The following is a 21,675-nucleotide window of genomic DNA, read 5'->3' as shown; positions in this document are numbered from 1 at the left end:
TGGACACCTCCATCTCCCAGGACCTCAAGTGGGAGCTGAACACCAACTCCCTCACCAAAAAGCCCAGCAGAGGATGAACTTCCTGAGGCAGCTGAAGAAATTTAACATGCCAAAGACAATGATGGTTCTCTTCTACACCTCCATCATCGAGTCCATCCTCACCTCCTCCATCACCATCTGGTTCTCAGTCGCAACAAAGACAAGGGCAGACTGCAGCGCATCATCGGCTCCACTGAGAGGGTGATCGGCTGTAGACTACCATCCCTACAGGACCTGCACACCTCCAGGATCCTAAAATGGCCTGAAGGATTGTGGCCGACCCCTCCCATCCCGGTCATGGTCACTTTGACCCACTCCCCTCTGGCAGGAGATAGCGGTCCATCGGGACCGGGTCCACGCGCCACAGAAACAGCTTTCCCACGACCATCAGACTCATCAACAAGGCTTGTGTCCCCCCACGACCCCCTGCCCCCTGACTCTATACCCCCTGCCCTACTTGCACACGACCCCTGATTGAAGATCAGGCCTGTAGACAAGAGATGCGAGCTGTTACAGCGAGCAAGTGTAGAGAACGTAGAAGGAAAGTTGTGTAGGAGAACTTGGGTTAACAACTTGGTCACACGTGTAGGTTGTAGGTTGTCATGACTCATGTATGAGGTGATCTGCATCTGTGCTTCATCATAACTGTATCCCAGTGCTTTCATTAAATATTTTTAATGACAAATGCAAGTACCAATCTGCTTGTCTAGGTAGTAAAGTCTGACCAATGGTTTGATAGGATAGAGATAATGCCACTCCCCCTTGAGCTGGACGTTCAAACTGGGCTCAATGAGGGAGTGAACGTCATTCGTCTCATGCATTCAGATAGCTGGTTAGTTAGTCGTATCTAGTGGGTAGCAAAGGCTACAATTCTTCTCTCACTTTCGACTGTTTGTTCTCAACCAGTCCCACTTCTTTGTAGACTTAGTGGTGATATCGTGTAGGGTGCCAAACATGCATCAAAAAGCACACAGTCAATGCAGGGACATTCAGAAAGGGGCTCGTGTGAAGTGCTGGCTTAGCTAGTCGATGCTAATTGAGCTAACATTAGGTGGCTAACTAAGAGAATCCTCCACTGAGGTTTGTTTTTTTATTACAAATATAATTTAAACGAAATACAGCAGACACCTAACGTCGCATCTACAAGAAGGAGTGCAGCCGACGTCGTTTCCTTCAAGAGCGTAAGTAGCTAACGTTACAAAAATATAAGAAGCTAGTTTAGCTGGACTAGCTAGCCAGCCAGAATAGACATAGCTAGCTAGCTACTAACACTCTACTAGCAAGCATACTAGCAAGTATTACCTAGCTGTGGCAGTGTGCAGTGTAGTCTAGCTTCTAACCAGACAGGGCTAGTAGTAGCCAGCTAGCTAGCTAACTTCAACCAGACAGGGCTAGTAGTAGCCAGCTAGCTAGCTAACTTCATCTAGCTTCTAACCAGACAGGGCTAGTAGTAGCCAGCTAGCTAGCTAACTTCATCTATCTTCTAACCAGACAGGGCTAGTAGTAGCCAGCTAGCTAGCTAACTTCAGCTAACTTCTAACCAGACAGGGCTAGTAGTAGCCAGCTAGCTAGCTAACTTCATCTATCTTCTAACCAGGCAGGGCTAGTAGTAGCCAGCTAGCTAGCTAACTTCATCTAGCTTCTAACCAGACAGGGCTAGTAGTAGCCAGCTAGCTAGCTAACTTCATCTAGCTTCTAACCAGACAGGGCTAGTAGTAGCCAGCTAGCTAGCTAACTTCATCTATCTTCTAACCAGACAGGGCTAGTAGTAGCCAGCTAGCTAGCTAACTTCATCTAGCTTCTAACCAGACAGGGCTAGTAGTAGCCAGCTAGCTAGCTAACTTCATCTAGCTTCTAACCAGACAGGGCTAGTAGTAGCCAGCTAGCATGCTAACTTCATCTAGCTTCTAACCAGACAGGGCTAGTAGTAGCCAGCTAGCTAGCTAACTTCATCTATCTTCTAACCAGGCAGGGCTAGTAGTAGCCAGCTAGCTAACTAACTTCATCTATCTTCTAACCAGACAGGGCTAGTAGTAGCCAGCTAGCTAGCTAACTTCATCTATCTTCTAACCAGGCAGGGCTAGTAGTAGCCAGCTAGCTAGCTAACTTAATCTAGCTTCTAACCAGACAGGGCTAGTAGTAGCCAGCTAGCTAGCTAACTTCAACCAGACAGGGCTAGTAGTAGCCAGCTAGCTAGCTAACTTCATCTAGTTTCTAACCAGACAGGGCTAGTAGTAGCCAGCTAGCTAGCTAACTTCATCTAGTTTCTAACCAGACAGGGCTAGTAGTAGCCAGCTAGCTAGCTAACTTCATCTAGCTTCTAACCAGACAGGGCTAGTAGTAGCCAGCTAGCTAGCTAACTTCATCTAGCTTCTAACCAGACAGGGCTAGTAGTAGCCAGCTAGCTAGCTAACTTCATCTAGCTTCTAACCAGACAGGGCTAGTAGTAGCCAGCTAGCTAGCTAACTTCATCTATCTTCTAACCAGACAGGGCTAGTAGTAGCCAGCTAGCTAGCTAACTTCATCTAGCTTCTAACCAGACAGGGCTAGTAGTAGCCAGCTAGCTAGCTAACTTCATCTAGCTTCTAACCAGACAGGGCTAGTAGTAGCCAGCTAGCTAGCTAACTTCATCTAGCTTCTAACCAGGCAGGGCTAGCAGTAGCCAGCTAGCTTGCTAACTTCATCTAGCTTCTAACCAGACAGGGCTAGTAGTAGCCAGCTAGCTAGCTAACTTCATCTAGCTTCTAACCAGACAGGGCTAGTAGTAGCCAGCTAGCTAGCTAACTTCATCTAGCTTCTAACCAGACAGGGCTAGTAGTAGCCAACTAGCTAGCTAACTTCATCTAGCTTCTAACCAGACAGGGCTAGTAGTAGCCAGCCTAGCTAGCTAACTTCATCTAGCTTCTAACCAGACAGGGCTAGTAGTAGCCAGCTAGCTAGCTAACTTCATCTAGCTTCTAACCAGACAGGGCTAGTAGTAGCCAGCTAGCTAGCTAACTTCATCTAGCTTCTAACCAGACAGGGCTAGTAGTAGCCAGCTAGCTAGCTAACTTCATCTAGCTTCTAACCAGACAGGGCTAGTAGTAGCCAGCTAGCTAGCTAACTTCATCTAGCTTCTAACCAGACAGGGCTAGTAGTAGCCAACTAGCTAGCTAACTTCATCTAGCTTCTAACCAGACAGGGCTAGTAGTAGCCAGCCTAGCTAGCTAACTTCATCTAGCTTCTAACCAGACAGGGCTAGTAGTAGCCAGCTAGCTAGCTAACTTCAACCAGACAGGGCTAGTAGTAGCCAGCTAGCCAGCTAACTTCAACCAGACAGGGCTAGTAGTAGCCAGCTAGCCAGCTAACTTCATCCAGAAAGCTTGTTCTTGATGCACAAGAATTAGCTAGCTAGCTACAGCAAGAAACCTCTGCTAGTGTCGTTGTTCGTGTCATGAAAACGTGGTTAAGTTAACGTTAGTCAAACACCTAGACAACTTATACCTACTGGCTAGTATGACTAATGGGCAGGTGTAACAATATGTCAGTTTGCCTATAGAGCTAGACTAGCTAACTATGCTAACGTTTGTTAGCTTAGCGAGAAAAACAGTAGCTAGCTAACTGTGGCCTGGCGACGCACCACTCCATACTTCACCACTCCGTACTTCACCACTCCGTACTTCACCACTCCATACTTCACCACTCCATACTTCACCACTCCATACTTCACCACTCCATACTTCACCACTCCATACTTCACCACTCCATACTTCACCACTCCATACTTCACCACTCCATACTTCACCACTCCGTACCTCACCACTCCATACTTCACCACTCCACTCCATACTTCACCACTCCATACTTCAGCCAACAGCAGCTAGCACTACCCAACACACACCGGTGAAATAGCTAGCTACCACTATAGCTAGCTAACATTAGGCTACTTGAAAAACCAATCAATGATAGCGAAAATTATTAGCCACATATGTGGAAAAGGTTCAGTTTGTGATTAAGTAGGTGCACACGGATTGATTGACGGTCAGTTGACTTTGGTCTAGCACCAGAACCCCACCATGTCACTTTTTGGAATCAGTGAAATTGGATTGCCCTAAGTAAAACAACCTCATTTATCAAGTTATTCGTGTTGTCTAACTTGTCCGTCATTTGTGTGTGCCTGGAATATCATTGCTCTTGTATGTTGTCCATTGGGACTTGTGTAACGGTTCATTGCCCTCATCATTCGTGCATTCAAGTGTGTAAAGAAATGTTTCTTTCTCTCAGACCTGAAGAACATTCTCGGAGAAGAGACTATATTGTCCAAACTATACCAGGCTTGTAACCCAAGTCGACGATTTGTTTGTTGTGTAAGAATATATGTAAAGGCCTTTAGTAACCACACGTTTGAGTTATGGTGCCTTCAAGTTTGAGGAGCTGCCACAGGAGGTTTTGGTTGGTCATGGTCACACATGCTTAGTTACGTCACTAGGTCTGGCTGCACTAAATGGTTGGTGTCTTCAGCGGAGGCGACGGTGTTTTATTGGGTTGTCACTAACCTGCCACCTGGAGAGGGAGTGTGTGTGTGAACCTGCTGAGTTACAGAACGGCCATCATCACTCACATGTTTATATTGACACCTGGCTGCCAGATCCTGCCCCCTGAGTCTTTCTGAATGCTACCATCAGTATGCCTTAGTGAAGGGTAAACACACACTTGGCCACACACACACACACACACACACATTATTATTTGCGAGACATTGACGTTTGATCTCCAATATTTTATTTTCAATTATTTCAAATGGTTCTTTTTACCTGGGTTTGCCCATGATTGGCCTGCTCCAGAAAGACGGGCATGACCGCGGTATGCCACACAGCAAGTAGCCTTACCGCTGCTGGAGCTCCTTGTCGCCATAGAAACCACTCAGCTGCCACTCCAAATCCCGTAGGCATGGAGACGTCTGGGAAAAACATGACATGATCCCTGGTGAGCAACTCTGTGGTTACTTCACAGCAGAGCCTGTGACACCAGAATAAGCTGCTATCTCTTCCTGTGTGTGTGTGTGTGTGTGTGTGTGTGTGCGTGAGTGCGTGCGTGAGTGAGGGTGTGTGCAAGACAGAGCGAGTTTCTAGGCTTTATGACATGAGTGACAGTAATTCTGCAGGGCCGGGCTTTGTTGTCGTCGATGACAGAAGCAAGGGGGAAAGGGACTTGTGTTGTGATCTACTAACATCAGAGGATGAGAGTCACAGTGCCTGTGTGCTGGGCTACAAAGCAGGGGCGACCCTGGGAGCCATCAGAGGGTCTGCTAATCCAAACCTCTGACCGCCAGAGACGCACTTCAAACGGACAGGCTCGCCTCCTGCTTACCACACTGGCAGGCTGGATTAGATAGGGGCAGAGCAGCACACACACACACACACACACACACACACATGTACATCCATAATCATAAGCAGGAAGAGTAGGTTCTGTCATGCTAATGGCGTAGCATCAATTCCCCCCAAATGTCATCGACAAGTAGCCGACGAATCGATGAGATTGCAGGATGCGTGTCTTCCTTTGGATGGAAGGGGAGAGGGTGGCGTTAGGGCCTGACCTGTCTCGCCTGTCCGTCTGTGGCTGGCTTGTCCAGGGTGAAGGGGAGGGGACAGGAGTGTTTTGTGCATGCGCGTGTGTGTGAGTAACCCTAGCTGCTGGCTAGGCCTATTTATAAGTTGGCGTGAGGGAGGTGTGGTGGCACAAACAGAAGGATCGGCACGCTGGCCTCACTGTTGACACCCTGAAACAGCCCTCTCTGATTGACAGGGCACCGAGGACAGCATTGCCCAGGCCTTGTTCACCCCTGCCTCAAATCACCCCAGCCCAGCCCACCCTAGCCCAGACCAGCCCAGTCTAGCTGTTCTCTGGCCCGTCTACTTCACATATTGGGCAGGGGTAGTCCACAACACCACAATGAAGTCTATTCTTGGGCGCGTGTGTAATGCTCTTATTACTGAGGTTTGGCCGAAGAAGCTTAAAGCCACTCCATTGTCCGTAATCCCGGGGGGGTTCCTATGGAGTGGCTGTCTGTCTGGGGATGTGAGCAGGGATCTCTACTGTCACAATGGAGATTGCCATGGGAGCGCATAAACAGAATTGTTTACGTGTGTGTGTGTGTGGGTGTGGTTGGCAGTACCAGAGTCACCCAGCTGGCCAACAGTAGAGGATGTGTCCAGAACATTGCTCTTGCTTCAGCTTTTCTGTGATGGTGATGGAGAGGCCAGAGGGCACTCAGGCTGTCCCATGTTCGGCCTACTACTGCTGCCTGCTAGCACCTACTCCAGCCCCAGGCCTCAACGAGACGTACAGAGGCCTACCTACAGATCTCAGTGACTCTCTCGCTCTCGTCTTCTGGGTGTGGAGTATGTTCTGTGGAGTGGAGCATGTTCTGTGGAGTGGAGTATGTTCTGTGGAGTGGAGTATGTTCTGTGGAGTATGTTCTGTGGAGTGGAGTACGTTCTGTGGAGTGGAGTATGTTCTGTGGAGTATGTTCTGTGGAGTATGTTCTGTGGAGTATGTTCTGTGGAGTATGTTCTGTGGAGTATGTTCTGTGGAGTGGAGTATGTTCTGTGGAGTGGAGTATGTTCTGTGGAGTGGAGTATGTTCTGTGGAGTGGAGTATGTTCTATGTTCTGTGGAGTGGAGTATGTTCTGTGGAGTATGTTCTGTGGAGTGGAGTATGTTCTGTGGAGTATGTTCTTCAGAACAGAGTGGAAGTGATGTCTGTGTTAGACTGTTGACACAGAACCTCTCTGTGAGTGCCGTTTGCGTTCTGAGTCCTGATGTAAGAGCTTTAATAGCCCGGTCGTCCAGTCCGTCTGGGGCGAGGAAATCTCATCGGCCCGCTGGTCAAGTTAAAGCCGAGTTACAACGAGACCCACAATCACCTCGGTCTCCTGTCCTTCCCCCCTTACCCCCAACACTGAATACCCTCACCGTCCAAACAGGGTGACCTGCAGTTAACAACATAGAGGAAGAGTGGGACTCCCCATCCTCTACCCGCTCCCCATCTCTCTCACTGGCAGGAAGATTCTTCCTTGATCGCTGCCCGTCTTTCACCGCTCAAAACTCATCTTTTCAAGAAGTACTACAACGATCCCTCCCTCTTACCTATTGAATTTTAGATTGCTATTCTTGCTCTTTGCCTTCAGCACTAGATTATGCTCTTAGTCACTTGTTTAGAAAGGAGATGCACTTGTGAGTTCTGGCAAGTACTGTAGTAGTACGTTGGCTTTTCCTACGTTAAATGCAATTATTGTTAGCTGCTTTGGATAAAAGAGTCTGCTAAATAACTAATGTAATGATTAGCCTACAGACTCTCTGATACTCTTCCCCCATAGCCTTGAGGTTCACCATGCGACGGAAGAGCCGTGGGAAAACCCCAGGTTCGTAGGGCCACCGCAGGGCCACCATCAGTGGGTGAGGGAGATGACGCTGGCTGGGTTCGTAGGGCCACAGCAGGGCCACCATCAGTGGGTGAGGGAGATGACGCTGGCTGGGTTCGTAGGGCCACCGCAGGGTCACCATCAGTGGGTGAGGGAGATGACGCTGCCTGGGTTCGTAGGGCCACAGCAGGGCCACCATCAGTGGGTGTGGGAGATGACACTGGCTGTGTAAGAGAACAACTGTGGCCTAGTTTCATAGGTGCCCTCATATGTCCTTACTGAGTCTGACTGGATATGGCGATCACCGTGCAAGGCCTTTAGCCTCCTGGGGGTCATACAAGGCCTTCAGCCTTCTGGGGGTCATACAAGGCCTTCAGCCTCCTGGGGGTCATACAAGGTCTTCAGCCTCCTGGGGGTCATACAAGGCCTTCAGCCTCCTGGGGGTCATACAAGGCCTTCAGCCTCCTGGGGGTCATACAAGGCCTTCAGCCTCCTGGGGGTCATACAAGGCCTTCAGCCTCCTGGGGTCATACAAGGCCTTCAGCCTCCTGGGGGTCATACAAGGCCTTCAGCCTCCTGGGGGTCATACAAGGCCTTCAGCCTCCTGGGGGTCATACAAGGCCTTCAGCCTCCTGGGGGTCATACAAGGCCTTCAGCCTCCTGGGGGTCATACAAGGCCTTCAGCCTCCTGGGGGTCATACAAGGCCTTCAGCCTCCTGGGGTTCATACAAGGCCTTCAGCCTCCTGGGTTTCATACAAGGCCTTCAGCCTCCTGGGGGTCATACAAGGCCTTCAGCCTCCTGGGGGTCACACAAGGCCTTCAGCCTCCTGGGGGTCATACAAGGCCTTCAGCCTCCTGGGCGTCACAGGGCCACGTAAGAGAAGCCATCAGTCCAGCTTCCGAGGCTGCAGAGAGCCTCACGATGGCTATGGGTCAGGAGGAACTAGTCTCTCTCCAGACTCAAATACTACGTTGAATCGCTGTGCTCCGCATTCTACATAATAGTCTGTGCCACTTCGTCGCCCAAGTTGGTATGTTTTCACGGCACAAACAACGACACTGGCAGATATTTCTAGCTATAGGTAGCTAGCTAATTGTTGTGCCAACTTTTGCACATCAAGAACAAGCTTTGTGTCTGAAGTTCGCTAGCTAGCGGTATCTCATTAGCTAGCAGTATCCCATTAGCTAGCAGTATCTCATTAGCTAGCAGTATCTCATTAGCTAGCAGTATCTCATTAGCTAGCAGTATCTCATTAGCTAGCAGTATCTCATACTAAGTGTGATGCGTCGCCTATGACCAGTATTGTTTTCATGGTAAAGCTTGACCTGCTTCCTCTCTGTCCCCTCCAAGAAGTACTACAACTACAACAATCCTCTCTCCTAAGCACTTATTGTATTTTATTGTATTGTATTGTATTATATTGTATTTTAGATTGCTATTCTTGCACTTTGCCTTCAGTACTAGATTATGCTCTTAGTCACTTGTTTTAGAGAGAAGATTCACTTGTGAGTTCTGGCAAGTAGTATTACATTGGCTTTTCCTACGTTAAATGCAGTTATTGTTGGTCTCTTTGGATAAAAACGTCTGCTAAATGACTGTAATGTAAATGTAATGTCCTTCCTCCCCAGGTGGGGGCGTGCGTCATGGGGGCTTTCCTGGACAAGCCCAAGACGGAGAAACACAACAGCCACGGGGCCGGCAACGGCCTGCGCTACGGCCTGAGCTCCATGCAGGGCTGGAGGGTGGAGATGGAGGACGCCCACACCGCCGTGCTGGGGCTGCCCCAGGGCCTGGCCGACTGGTCCTTCTTCGCCGTCTATGACGGGCACGCGGGCTCCCGCGTGGCCAACTACTGCTCCAAGCACCTGCTGGATCACATCATCGGCGCCAGCGTCGGCCCGGCGCCCCCCTCCCCCTCCTCCTCCTCGCCGTCCGGCCCCGAGGGTTCCCCGGCGCCGCCGTCGGTGGAGACGGTCAAGACGGGGATCCGCGCCGGCTTCCTGAAGATCGACGAGCACATGCGCTGCTTCTCCGACCTGCGCAACGGCATGGACCGCAGCGGGTCCACGGCGGTGGGGGCGCTGCTCTCGCCGGAACACGTCTTCTTCATCAACTGCGGCGACTCGCGCGCCCTCCTCTGCCGCGACTCGCGCGTCTGCTTCTCCACGCTGGACCACAAGCCCTGCAACCCGCGGGAGAAGGAGCGCATCCAGAACGCCGGCGGCTCGGTGATGATCCAGCGGGTCAACGGGTCGCTGGCCGTGTCGCGCGCCCTGGGCGACTACGACTACAAGTGCGTGGACGGGAAGGGCCCCACGGAGCAGCTGGTCAGCCCCGAGCCAGAGGTGTTCGAGATCCTGCGGGCGCCGGAGGACCAGTTCGTGCTGCTGGCGTGCGACGGCATCTGGGACGTGATGAGCAACGAGGAGGCGTGCGACTTCGTCAGGTCCCGCCTGGAGGTGTCGGACGACCTGGAGAGGGTCTGCAACGAGCTGGTGGACACCTGCCTGCACAAGGTATGGGAGGAGGGACTAGGTGTGTGTGTGTGTGTGTGTGTGTGTGAGAGAGAGAGAGAGTGTTTAGTGTACACAGTATGTGTGTTTTCTGTTTTTGTATGGATTAATTCCAATAATAAGCATTCTTTACATTTTACACAGCTTCCACAGCTCTCATGGATGTTGAACAGTTAGTCTGAACCATTTCGGTTGCTGCATTTCTTGTTAGTAGGCGTGGGTCCAATTAATCGATTAATTGTTCATGACGATCAAAGTTGATTTTTGGTCACTAATTGATTTTCGTCAAATTGTGGTCATTCTTTTTTTTTTTTCATTCAAATAAACATGTCCTTTAAAATATAATATAAAAATATTATATATAAAAATATTTAAATTGAACTGAACTTATGTCGTGCATCCGTTCTGTAGTGCTATATTGATGGGAATAGAGGCTAAATTACAGCGTCAAAATCAACTTGGACTTTGGACATGGACTTTTTTTTCATTCAAATAAATACTTCTTTTAAAACGTTGGAATCAAATCTTTCGACGTCGGCTAAAAAAAACGATTAATCGATTAATCGTTCATACCACCCACTGATTATTCGACTGTGAAAAATGTGAGTTGTGCACATCCGTACTTGCTAGGCATGTTCTTCGTCCCTCATCGGTTCCAAGAGTGTGAACCGTCAGAGGAGCCCACACACACACTCACACTTACTCACACACACACACACACACTCACACTTACTCACACAATAACTATTTCTCCCCCCCCCCCCTCTGTCTGCCCCTCACCCAGGGGAGCCGGGACAACATGAGTGTTGTGTTAGTGTGTTTGCCCAACGCGCCCAAGGTGTCGGAGGAGGCGGTGAGGAGAGACGCCGAGCTCGACTCCTTCCTGGAGGGCCGTGTTGAAGGTGAGACGCGAAAGAGCAGGACCCAGTACTGTCGACCTACACCGATTTACCGTAAATCCTCTAATAGAGGCCGGGGCCTTTATTTACTGAGCTGCAGAGAGCCCCAGGCCTTTATTGGAGGCAGGCCTATATTAGAGGCAGGCCTTTATTTCTTAAAATTACACTCTCATGGATGGACATGATCCCTTAATTTCAGAACTTTTATTGCAAAAACATTGCACAAACCAAAAAATATGTGCTAATCTCACAGTGGTCTAATTTCATACTGCTAATCCCACAGTGGTGAAGCTAGAATAGTAGGCTACCTGGCAACCCAGCGCGCAGTACCAACGCTGTAATACTATTGGCTGGTATGATATCAAGTGTCATTGTCAGGCCGTCAAAATTTCATAATGTAATAATTTCAGTCAAAATATCATATTTTTATGGAAAAGCAATACTTTTACTCTGCAGCCTTCGCAAAGCCCTATGGATGTATTATTTTTGAAGACATTTTTATTTTAATCCACATATTACATATTATGAGAGACCCGGCCTATAATTGAACACGGGCCACTATTAGAGGATTTACGGTAGACTCTCCTCACCCGTCCAGCTGGTTCTCTGGACCAAGAACCAAACATGTTCCCCAGGTGGAGCTTGCGAGGGAGTCCCCAATGACATGGCGATCCGGTAAATAACTTGTTTGGTGAAACTAGGCCTCCGCTCCACCCTAGGCCCTCACACCCACAGCTCATGCTACATAACTAGCGTCCGCTCATCCGTAAGAGCAGGTTGGACAGCTTGACCTGAGCCCCTTCTAGCTCTCATCCCCCCTCACACCTCTCATCCCCCCACACACCTCTCACCCCCCCTCACACCTCTCATCCCCCCTCACACCTCTCATCTCCCCTCACACCTCTCATCCTCTCATCCCCCCTCACACCTCTCATCCCCCCTCACACCTCTCATCCCCCCTCACACCTCTCACCCCCCCTCACACCTCTCATCCCCCCTCACACCTCTCATCTCCCCTCACACCTCTCATCCTCTCATCCCCCCTCACACCTCTCATCCCCCCTCACACCTCTCACCCCCCCTCACACCTCTCATCCCCCCTCACACCTCTCATCTCCCCTCACACCTCTCATCCTCTCATCCCCCCTCACACCTCTCATCCCCCCTCACACCTCTCACCCCCCCTCACACCTCTCATCCCCCCCCACACCTCTCATCCCCCCCCACACCTCTCATCCCCCCTCACACCTCTCATCCCCCCTCACACCTCTCATCCCCCCTCACACCTCTCATCCCCCCTCACACCTCTCACCCCCCCCCCCTCTCATCCCCCCCTCACACCTCTCATCCCCCCTCACACCTCTCATCCCCCCTCACACCTCTCATCCGCCCTCACATCTCTCACCCCCCCTCACACCTCTCATCCCCCCCTCACACCTCTCACCCCCCCTCACACCTCTCATCCGCCCTCACATCTCTCACCCCCCCTCACACCTCTCATCCCCCCTCACACCTCTCATCCCCCCCTCACACCTCTCCTCCCCCCTCACACCTCTCATCCCCCCTCACACCTCTCATCCGCCCTCACACCTCTCATCCCCCCCTCACACTTCTCATCCCCCCCTCACACCTCTCATCCCCCCCACACACCTCTCATCCCCCCTCACACCTCTCATCCCCCCTCACACCTCTCATCCCCCCTCACACCTCTCATCCCCCCTCACACCTCTCATCCCCCCCTCACACCTCTCATCCCCCCCTCACACCTCTCATCCCCTCACACCTCTCATCCCCCAACACACCTCTCATCCCCCCTCACACCTCTCATCCCCCCTCACACCTCTCATCCCCCCCCTCTCATCCCCCCTCACACCTCTCATCCCCCCTCACACCTCTCCTCCCCCCTCACACCTCTCCTCCCCCCTCACACCTCTCATCCCCCCTCACACCTCTCATCCCCTCACACCTCTCATCCCCTCACATCTCTCATCCCCCCTCACACCTCTCATCCCCCCTCACACCTCTCCTCCCCCCTCACACCTCTCATCCCCCCCGACACCTCTCACCCCCCCTCACACCTCTCATCCCCCCTCACACCTCTCATCCCCCCCTCACACCTCTCATCCCCCCTCACACCTCTCATCCGCCCTCACACCTCTCATCCGCCCTCACACCTCTCATCCCCCCTCACACCTCTCATCCCCCCTCACATCTCTCATCCGCCCTCACACCTCTCATCCCCCCTCACAACTCCACTTCTAGCATGTTCTCCCTCCCTCTCTCCTCTCAAACACCCCTGGACGGAGTCCCTCACTTCCACCCCCCCTTCTCCATGGCGGACGTGTGTGTGTGAGTTTCAGAAAGTCTTCGGGGGTTATGTTCTGTGGACTATGTTCTTCAGAACAGAGTGGAAGTGATTTCTGTGTTAGACTGTTGACACAGAACCTGTTTGTGTTTTGAGTCCGATGTAAGAGCTTTAATAGCCCGGTCATCGAGTCCGTCTGGGGCGAGGAAATCTCATCGGCCCGCTGGTCAAGTTTAAGCCGAGTTACGAGACCCACAATCACCTCGGTCTCCTGTCCTTCCCTCCTCATCCCCCCTTACCCCCAACACTGAATACCCTCACCGTCCAAACAGGGTGACCTGCAGTTAACAACCTAGAGGAAGAGTGGGACTCCCCATCCTCTACCCGCTCCCCATCTCTCTCACTGGCAGGAAGATTCTTCTTTGATCGCTGCCCGTCTTTCATCGCAGGCTCAAAACTCATCTTTTCAAGAAGCACTACAACAATCCCTCCCTCCTAAGCACGTATTGTATTTTAGATAGCTATTCTTGCTCTTTGCCTTCAGCAAAAGATTATGCTCTTAGTCACTTGTTTAGAAAGGAGATATGCACTTGTGAGTTCTGGCAAGTACTGTAGTAGTACATTGGCTTTTCCTACGTTAAATGCAAGTATTGTTAGTTGCTTTGGATAAAAGCGTCTGCTAAATAACTAATGTAATGATTAGCCTACAGACTCTCTGATACTCTTCCCCCATAGACTTGAGGTTCACCATGCGATGGAAGAGCTGGGAAAACCCCAGGGCTGAGTTTCCCAGAGGCATCGTAGCGCTACGTTCATCATAGCGCTATGATGAACGCCATAGCTTATGATGAACGTAGCGCTACGATGCCTCTGGGAAACTCAGCCCAGGTTCGTAGGGCCACCATCAGTGGGTGAGGGAGATGACGCTGGCTGTGTAAGAGAACAACTGTGGCCTAGTTTCATAGGTGTCCTCATATGTCCTTACTGAGTCTGACTGGATATGGCGATCACCGTGCAAGGCCTTCAGCCTCCTGGGGGTCATACAAGGCCTTCAGCCTCCTGGGGGTCATACAAGGCCTTCAGCCTCCTGGGGGTCATACAAGGCCTTCAGCCTCCTGGGCGTCATACTAGGTCTTCAGCCTCCTGGGGGTCATACAAGGCCTTCAGCCTCCTGGGCCTCACAGGGGCGCGTAAGAGAAGCCTCTCATCACCTCTCATCCCCCCCGACACCTCTCACCCCCCCTCACACCTCTCATCCCCCCTCACACCTCTCATCCCCCCCTCACACCTCTCATCCCCCCTCACACCTCTCATCCGCCCTCACACCTCTCACCCCCCCTCACACCTCTCATCCCCCCTCACACCTCTCATCCCCCCCTCACACCTCTCATCCCCCCTCACACCTCTCATCCGCCCTCACACCTCTCATCCGCCCTCACATCTCTCATCCCCCCTCACACCTCTCATCCCCCCTCACATCTCTCATCCGCCCTCACACCTCTCACCCCCCCTCACATCTCCGCTTCTAGCGTGTTCTCCCTCCCTCTCTCCTCTCAAACACCCCTGGACGGAGTCCCTCACTTCCACCCCCCCTTCTCCATGGCGGACGTGTGTGTGTGAGTTTCAGAAAGTCTTCGGGGGTTATGTAAACCGCTTCCCCTGGGTGGCGGGGGGGGGGGGGGGGGGGGGGGCAGAGCTCTGTAGCAGACGTGAGGTAAGGTTGCTGTAACGTTCGGTAACATTGCGCTGACGTTGTCTGGACGTTTGGCCGGGGCTCAGAGAGCGGCCGGGGGAGCCACAGGCCCTGCTGTTCAGGGGAGGAATGCGCTGGCTGAACATCTAACTGGCTCCCGGCCCAGAGTCCCACTAGACTACAGGCTAGAGCTAGGCATTCCCTCCCTCTGCTTTACACCCCCATCCCTCTCTCTCTCTCTCTCTCTCTCTCCCTCTCTCTCTCTCCCTCTCTCTCTCTCTCTCACGCTCCCTCTCTCTCTCTCACACTCCCTCTCTCTCTCTCCCACCCTCTCCCTCACACTCCCTCTCTCTCTCTCTCTCTCTCTCTCTCCCTCACACTCCCTCTCTCTCCCTCTCTCTCTATCCCACCCTCTCTCCCTCCCTCTCTCTCTCCCTCCCTCTCTCCCTCTCTCTCCCTCACACTCCCTCTCTCTCTCTCCCTCTCTCTCCCTCCGTCTCTCTCTCTCCCACCCTCTCTCTCTCTCTCCCTCTCTCTCTCTCCCTCTCTCTCCCTCTCTCTCTCTCTCTCTCTCTCTCTCACACACACTCCCTCTCTCTCTCTCTCTCTCTCTCTCCCTCCCTCCCTCACACTCCCTCTCTCTCCCCCCCCCCTCCTCTCTCTCTCTCCCTCACCCTCTCTCCCTCTCTCCCCCCCTCCTCTCTCCCTCCCCCCCTCCTCTCTCTCTCTCTCTCATGGCTTGATTGTGTTCTCTCTGACTTCACCCGAACACTGGCTCAGCACACAGCAGGCCAGGTTTTATTCAGCGCCAATTAACCTTTTATCCGTTTTTCTCTCTGCTGTTTTTCTCTCTTCTCTTTCATGTGTCCCGCCTGCTTCCCCCCTTCCTCATCTCCCCCTCCCTCCCTCCCTCTCTCCCCCTCGTCTCTCTCTCTCCCCCTCCTCTCCTCCCACGCCTCTCTCTGTCTCAGAGATGATTGAGAAGTGCGGGGAGGATGGGATCCCAGACCTGGTCACCGTCATGAGGAACCTGTCCACAGAGAGCATCCCCAACCTGCCCCCCGGGGGGGGCCTCGACAGCAAGTACGAGTTCCACACGCCGCCCCCCCGCCACGCTCAACCCCCCCATCCTCACAACCCCTCCCCCCCCCGACTCTTAACACCTGTTTGAACTGCTGCCGGAGGATACCCTTCTAAGTGTGTGTGTGTGTGTGTGTGTGTGTGTGTGTGTGTGTGTGTGTGTGTGTGTGTGTGTGTGTGTGTGTGTGTGTGTGTGTGTGTGTGTTCTCTTCAGACGCAGTGTTATTGAAGCAGTGTATCACCGCCTGAACCCACACAGGGAAGAGGATGGGGTGAGTATACAGATGCCCCCCCCCCCCCCAGATGTACCCCCCACCCCAAATATGTGTTTGCTGTGTTTGAGCCCCTTCTCCCCCCGTCTTGCCTGTGGTCTCCCCCATCACAACACGAGACCCCCCCCCCTCCTACCGTAGCCCAGTGCATGCAGCATGCTCCAGACCATAATATCCCTTCTCTCACACACGTACACAATCAACCTGCTGCACTACCGCATGTCCCAGTTATCTGGACTTAGTGGCGTCCACTACTGTCGCGTGGCCTCTCCCTTCACGCCTCCTGCCTCATCGAGTCCAGCGTTGGGTGAGATCAGATGGGCTGGACCTCTCCTCCACCTCCATCCATAGTCTCGTATGTCCCTCTGCATGCTGCTGCACGAGAGACAGACAGGGGGGCCAAGCCTGCCCCCCCCTGACCGTAGGATCGCTTCCAGCGTCCACACTAGCGCACCACACTAGCGCACCACACTAGCGCACCACACTAGCGCACCACACTAGCGCACCACACTAGCGCACCACACTAGCGCACAAACACTAGCGCACCACACTAGCGCACCACACTAGCGCACCACACTAGCGCACCACACTAGCGCACCACACTAGCGCATCACACTAGCGCACCACACTAGCGCACCACACTAGCGCACCACACACAGTCCATGCCGTGCGTAACGTGTAACCACATTGTACCCGTGTGGACGTCGGAACAAACGACCCTCCAGACGACCTCCTGAACACACTAGAACACACACTGGCTGAACACACTAGAACACACTCGAACACACACCGGCTGAACACACTAGAACACACACTAGCTGAACACACTAGAACACACACTAGCTGAACACACTAGAACACACACTAGCTGAACACACTAGAACACACACTAGCTGAACACACTAGAACACACTAGAACACACTAGAACACACACTAGCTGAACACACTAGAACACACACTGGCTGAACACACTAGAACACACTAGAACACACACTGGCTGAACACACTAGAACACACACTAGCTGAACACACTAGAACACACTAGAACACACACTAGCTGAACACACTAGAACACACACTGGCTGAACACACTAGAACACACACTGGCTGAACACACTAGAACACACACTATAACACACACTAGCTGAACACACTAGAACACACACTGGCTGAACACACTAGAACACACACTATAACACACACTAGCTGAACACACTAGAACACACACTGGCTGAACACACTAGAACACACACTGGCTGAACACACACTAGCTGAACACACTAGAACACACACTGGCTGAACACACACTAGCTGAACACACTAGAACACACACTGGCTGAACACACACTAGCTGAACACACACTAGCTGAACACACACTGGCTGAACACCACCGGCCGTCTGTCTCTAAACGGCCCCGGCTGCAGAGCTTGTCTCACGATGTTCGTTGGTGGTGATAATGACGTCCTCTGGTTGCGCAGAGCAGAGGTGCATTATGGGGCGCATGCTCGCTGCCCTGACATGTCGGTGTCGTCTGAATAAGGCATTAATGTATTCACACTCGCCGTGAGAGACGGGGTTAGTACGGGCTGGGTTCTGACACCTAGGTACTAAAAACAAGACTTGCATTACCACTTGTGCGTGTGTGTGTGTCCTGTTGGGTAGATTGTGTGTAGGTGTTGTGTGGTGCATGGGTCAGGTTGTTTGGACGGGGATGTGTTGTAGGTGTTGTGTAGGTGCATGGGTCAGGTTGTTTGGACTGGGATGTGTTGTTGTGCTGTCAGAGAACCGCTGGTTCCACTCAGTCCTGATGCTTGTAGTTGACTGAAGGAACCAAACATAGGGAACCATTTTTGAAATTTGTTTTAAGACATAAGCTTAAAGGGACCCCGAGGAGTTTATTTTTGGTTAGGAAACAGTCTCATTTTAATGTGGGTGAATCTACGTTACCCACGTTTATCTGTCCATTTTTAGATTATTATTTCGTGGTCGGGTCGTTCAGAACTTCCTTGGAACTTCTTTGGTAACTTCCTTGGTAGCTAAGGTTTAAGACGGGGAGGCTCATGGGAAATGTGGTCTTTTTGGGGCGGAAAACACTTCCGCGTCCCGAAACTCCTCGTAGGGCCTTTAAGTCTACATGCGCACTCCGTGTGCAGACACACACACACACTCTCAATTATATTTTGTCTAATAATCTCACGTAATACACACACACACACACACACACACCGTGTAGTTAAGAGCCCTGCTTGTCTAACTGTGTGTTCACCCTCTTATTAACGCAGCCGTCCTGTTTCATTTGGTAAGTTGACACACAGCTCTACATGTCCATGTCCTGTGTGTCTCCTCCATGTCCCCGTCCATACGTCTGCTGCTCTGTGGCGTGGTGACGTCTGCTGGTCTGACTGGGGGGGTAACAGACCGGCTGGCTGACTGACTGAGGTCTGACTGGGGGGGTCACAGACCGGCTGACTGACTGAGGTCTGACTGGGGGGGGTGAAGACTGGTTCCAGCTCTCTGCTGTGGAGAAACTGATTGAGAAACTGCTTTTTTTCCCCCTAGTCTTTCACACACACACACACACACACACACAGACACACGCGCACACACACACACAAACACTACATGTACGCAGACACATGCACAAGTATGTACACACACACACACGTACACACACACACAATCTACTTCACTCGTCTGTCTGTCTGTTCCACTTCAGGGGAGGTGCCTCACACTGTCCTCTGCTCTCTGATTGGCTCCCTGGAGTGGGGAGGAGTCTCTCTCTGTCCCCATGCCTTGTTAAAGACGGTCCTACCAGACCGTTTGTCACATCATCTCTCCTCTCTCACTCTCCCACCTCTGTCCATCCCCCTCTTCTCTCTCTCCCTCTCTCCTCTCTCCATCTTGCTCTTTCCCTCTCTCCTCAGAACGGAGCAGACCTCGAGGACCCCTGGTAGCTGCCCACAGAGCTGCCCGATCCAGCACCAGGGCCCCTTTATACACAGGACCTCCTTACCCACAACCTGTTCGTTTCCCCTACGATACCAAGAGATCAATTGGACCATGAAAAGCAGACATCGAAACTCTCACAACACGACCCAAAGGATTTACAAACCGTTTTTTTTTATTAAACAAAAACAAGGGGGTGTAAGAAGAACAACTACAGTCGTATAAAACAGAAACAAAATATCTACTAGAGAAATGACGAGACATTTTTTTGTTTGTGTTTTCTTTATTTGTGATTGTTGTTTTTACGGACCGATGAAGAGGACGGTGGACCTCTAGTTTTGGACGTTGCTGGCCGTCCCTGTGACACTCTGTGGTGCCTTTCTCCCATTGGCTGAGGACGGGAGGACCTAGCAGCCAGACAAGCCAATCGGTCGGTAGCCTGGAACACGGGCCCTCGGCCGCAGCCTCCGAGCGGGTAGCCAGCCAGACCTGACCTCTGACCTCTGACCCCCGGCCTCAGACCTCACCAGGCCCCAGTCTTCAAGGAGGCCCCCGACTACCCGAGCCCCAAAGCCCAGTCCAGACCCTGGGGCTCACGCCCCCCTGCTTGACCCCGGTCCCTCCTTCCAGACACAAGGGGACCTGCGGGGACCGTGGCTGGACTAGGGGCCCGGCTGTGGCCCCTGGACTCTTCCAGCATTTGTGCGACATGTAGACAGGACCGGCTGGCTGCATCATAGCGCTGCTGTACCTGTGTTTGGAGAAGGGTTCGGAGGGTGTACCTACGTGTTTGGAGAAGGGTTCGGAGGGTGTACCTACGTGTTTGGAGAAGGGTTCGGAGGGTGTACCTACGTGTTTGGAGAAGGGTTCGGAGGGTGGTCCTACGTGTTTGGAGAAGGGTTCGGAGGGTGGTCCTACGTGTTTGGAGAAGGGTTCGGAGGGTGTACCTACGTGTTTGGAGAAGGGTTCGGAGGGTGTACCTACGTGTTTGGAGAAGGGTTCGGAGGGTGTACCTACGTGTTTGGAGAAGGGTTCGGAGGGTGACGGCGTGTTCTCGCACCTTTTCCCCCCCCGCCCCTCGTCCCAGCATCTCTCTCTCCCGCTCTGCCTGGCGGACAGGGAGACAGACCGCTGATAACGTTCGCCTTCGTTAAGACTCTGCCTCAACACATTGGCGTTTCACCTCTGTGTCATAAGCTTCTCAACCTGCTGGTGTAAAAAGAAAAAGAAGAAAAAAAAAAAGAAAAAAAATATAAAGAATCCATACATATATTTTTGATTTCTGTTTTAATTTTGATTTTCATCCTTGGTATAAGATGTGGCCTACTGTGTGTCCAAACCTGAGGACGTTGATCACCGGAGGCGGGACTTAAGAGTGAAGTGGACAGCTTGATTGGCCGAGTGTATACGTGTGCACGACGTGCACGTTTGTGCACTCACTCACTAGCAGCCCAGAGACAGAGTCCGGGCTAAAGGGATCCTAACCGCCCACTAAAGCTTCAAGCTACTTGGTCCTCACATCATCCCTCTCTCATCCCTCTCTTCTCCTCTCATCCCTCGCTCCTTAATCAACGCAGAAACAGAAGACAACTCGCCTTTTATTTTTTCTCAGTTAATATCGTACAAGTGTGATTTTGTTTTTAGGAAAATGACATTTCTAGGAAATGACGAGTTCAACATATTTTTTTTTTTTTTCAAATGCTGTGTAACTTTAATAGTGAAATATGGCTGTTCGTTCTATTGCATTCTTTCAATTTCAAATCAAAAAAAATAAACCGGTCATATGAAAAGCAAACTAACACAACGCTTTGAAGAAGTCAGAGACGTGTGAGGATAGCGTGGCATGCCAGTAAGAGAGGAGGAGGTAGGTAGCGGGCTAGGGGAGGACCAGCCTCTAGCGGGGCATCTGGCCTGCCTGCCATCCAGCTGGGGGTACACATGCCCACGGTGCCATATGACATTTCGGTACTTGAATGTTGTGTGGATTTACATTTTTTTGTTTTGTTTTTTTGACAATGGCTTTTCAGGAGATGATTGATTTTTGTTGTTGTTGATTTGTATTTTTTTATTTTAATGCATGTGTTGTGTTGGAGGGTGGTTGGATGTGTGCGTGTGGGCGGGGTGGGGTGGGTGTTAAAGCTATAACGGACACTGGGTGGAGGAGGGAGGGAGGGAGGGAGGGAGCTGTATTTGAATGTAATTCACCTTCACACTACTGCACTGCGTAGGCTTAGAGGAGTCACTTTCTCCCCCCGATCATTTAACGAAAGCAGAACCTCTCATTCAGTTGTTATATATATATATAATTAGTACCGGTCAAAAATGTGGACACTTTCTCATTCAATTGAATGAGAAGGTGTCTTAACTTTTAACTGGTACTGTATATATATATATACCAATATTATTTCATTGCAAATTGAATACATATTCTCATATATTTAATTTTTGGAGGTATCACCCAAGGACAGATGGAGATACTGATCAGCCCTCTGTTCTCTCCCCTAACTGAAGCTGTTTCC

At 51.5% G+C, this 21,675-nt stretch overlaps 1 protein-coding gene across 1 annotated transcript; it reads left to right on the top strand.

The window, feature by feature from the left end:
- The first annotated feature begins 1,164 nt into the window (after positions 1 to 1,164).
- ppm1ba (protein phosphatase, Mg2+/Mn2+ dependent, 1Ba) lies at positions 1,165 to 19,923 on the top strand. The gene is made up of 6 exons (XM_084461568.1): positions 1,165 to 1,220; positions 9,075 to 9,962; positions 10,744 to 10,861; positions 15,828 to 15,939; positions 16,151 to 16,208; positions 19,135 to 19,923. Exons 2-6 carry the CDS (start codon positions 9,090 to 9,092, stop codon positions 19,162 to 19,164), a joined length of 1,191 nt encoding a protein of 396 aa, XP_084317694.1. The 5' UTR covers positions 1,165 to 1,220; positions 9,075 to 9,089; the 3' UTR covers positions 19,165 to 19,923.
- The last annotated feature ends 1,752 nt before the right edge of the window (positions 19,924 to 21,675 follow it).

Source organism: Borostomias antarcticus, assembly GCF_949987555.1.
Source record: "Borostomias antarcticus genome assembly, chromosome: 2".
Lineage (NCBI taxonomy): Eukaryota > Metazoa > Chordata > Actinopteri > Stomiiformes > Stomiidae > Borostomias > Borostomias antarcticus.
The sequence above is the reverse complement of the archived record's forward strand: the minus strand, read 5'-3'. Positions and strand labels throughout refer to the sequence as shown.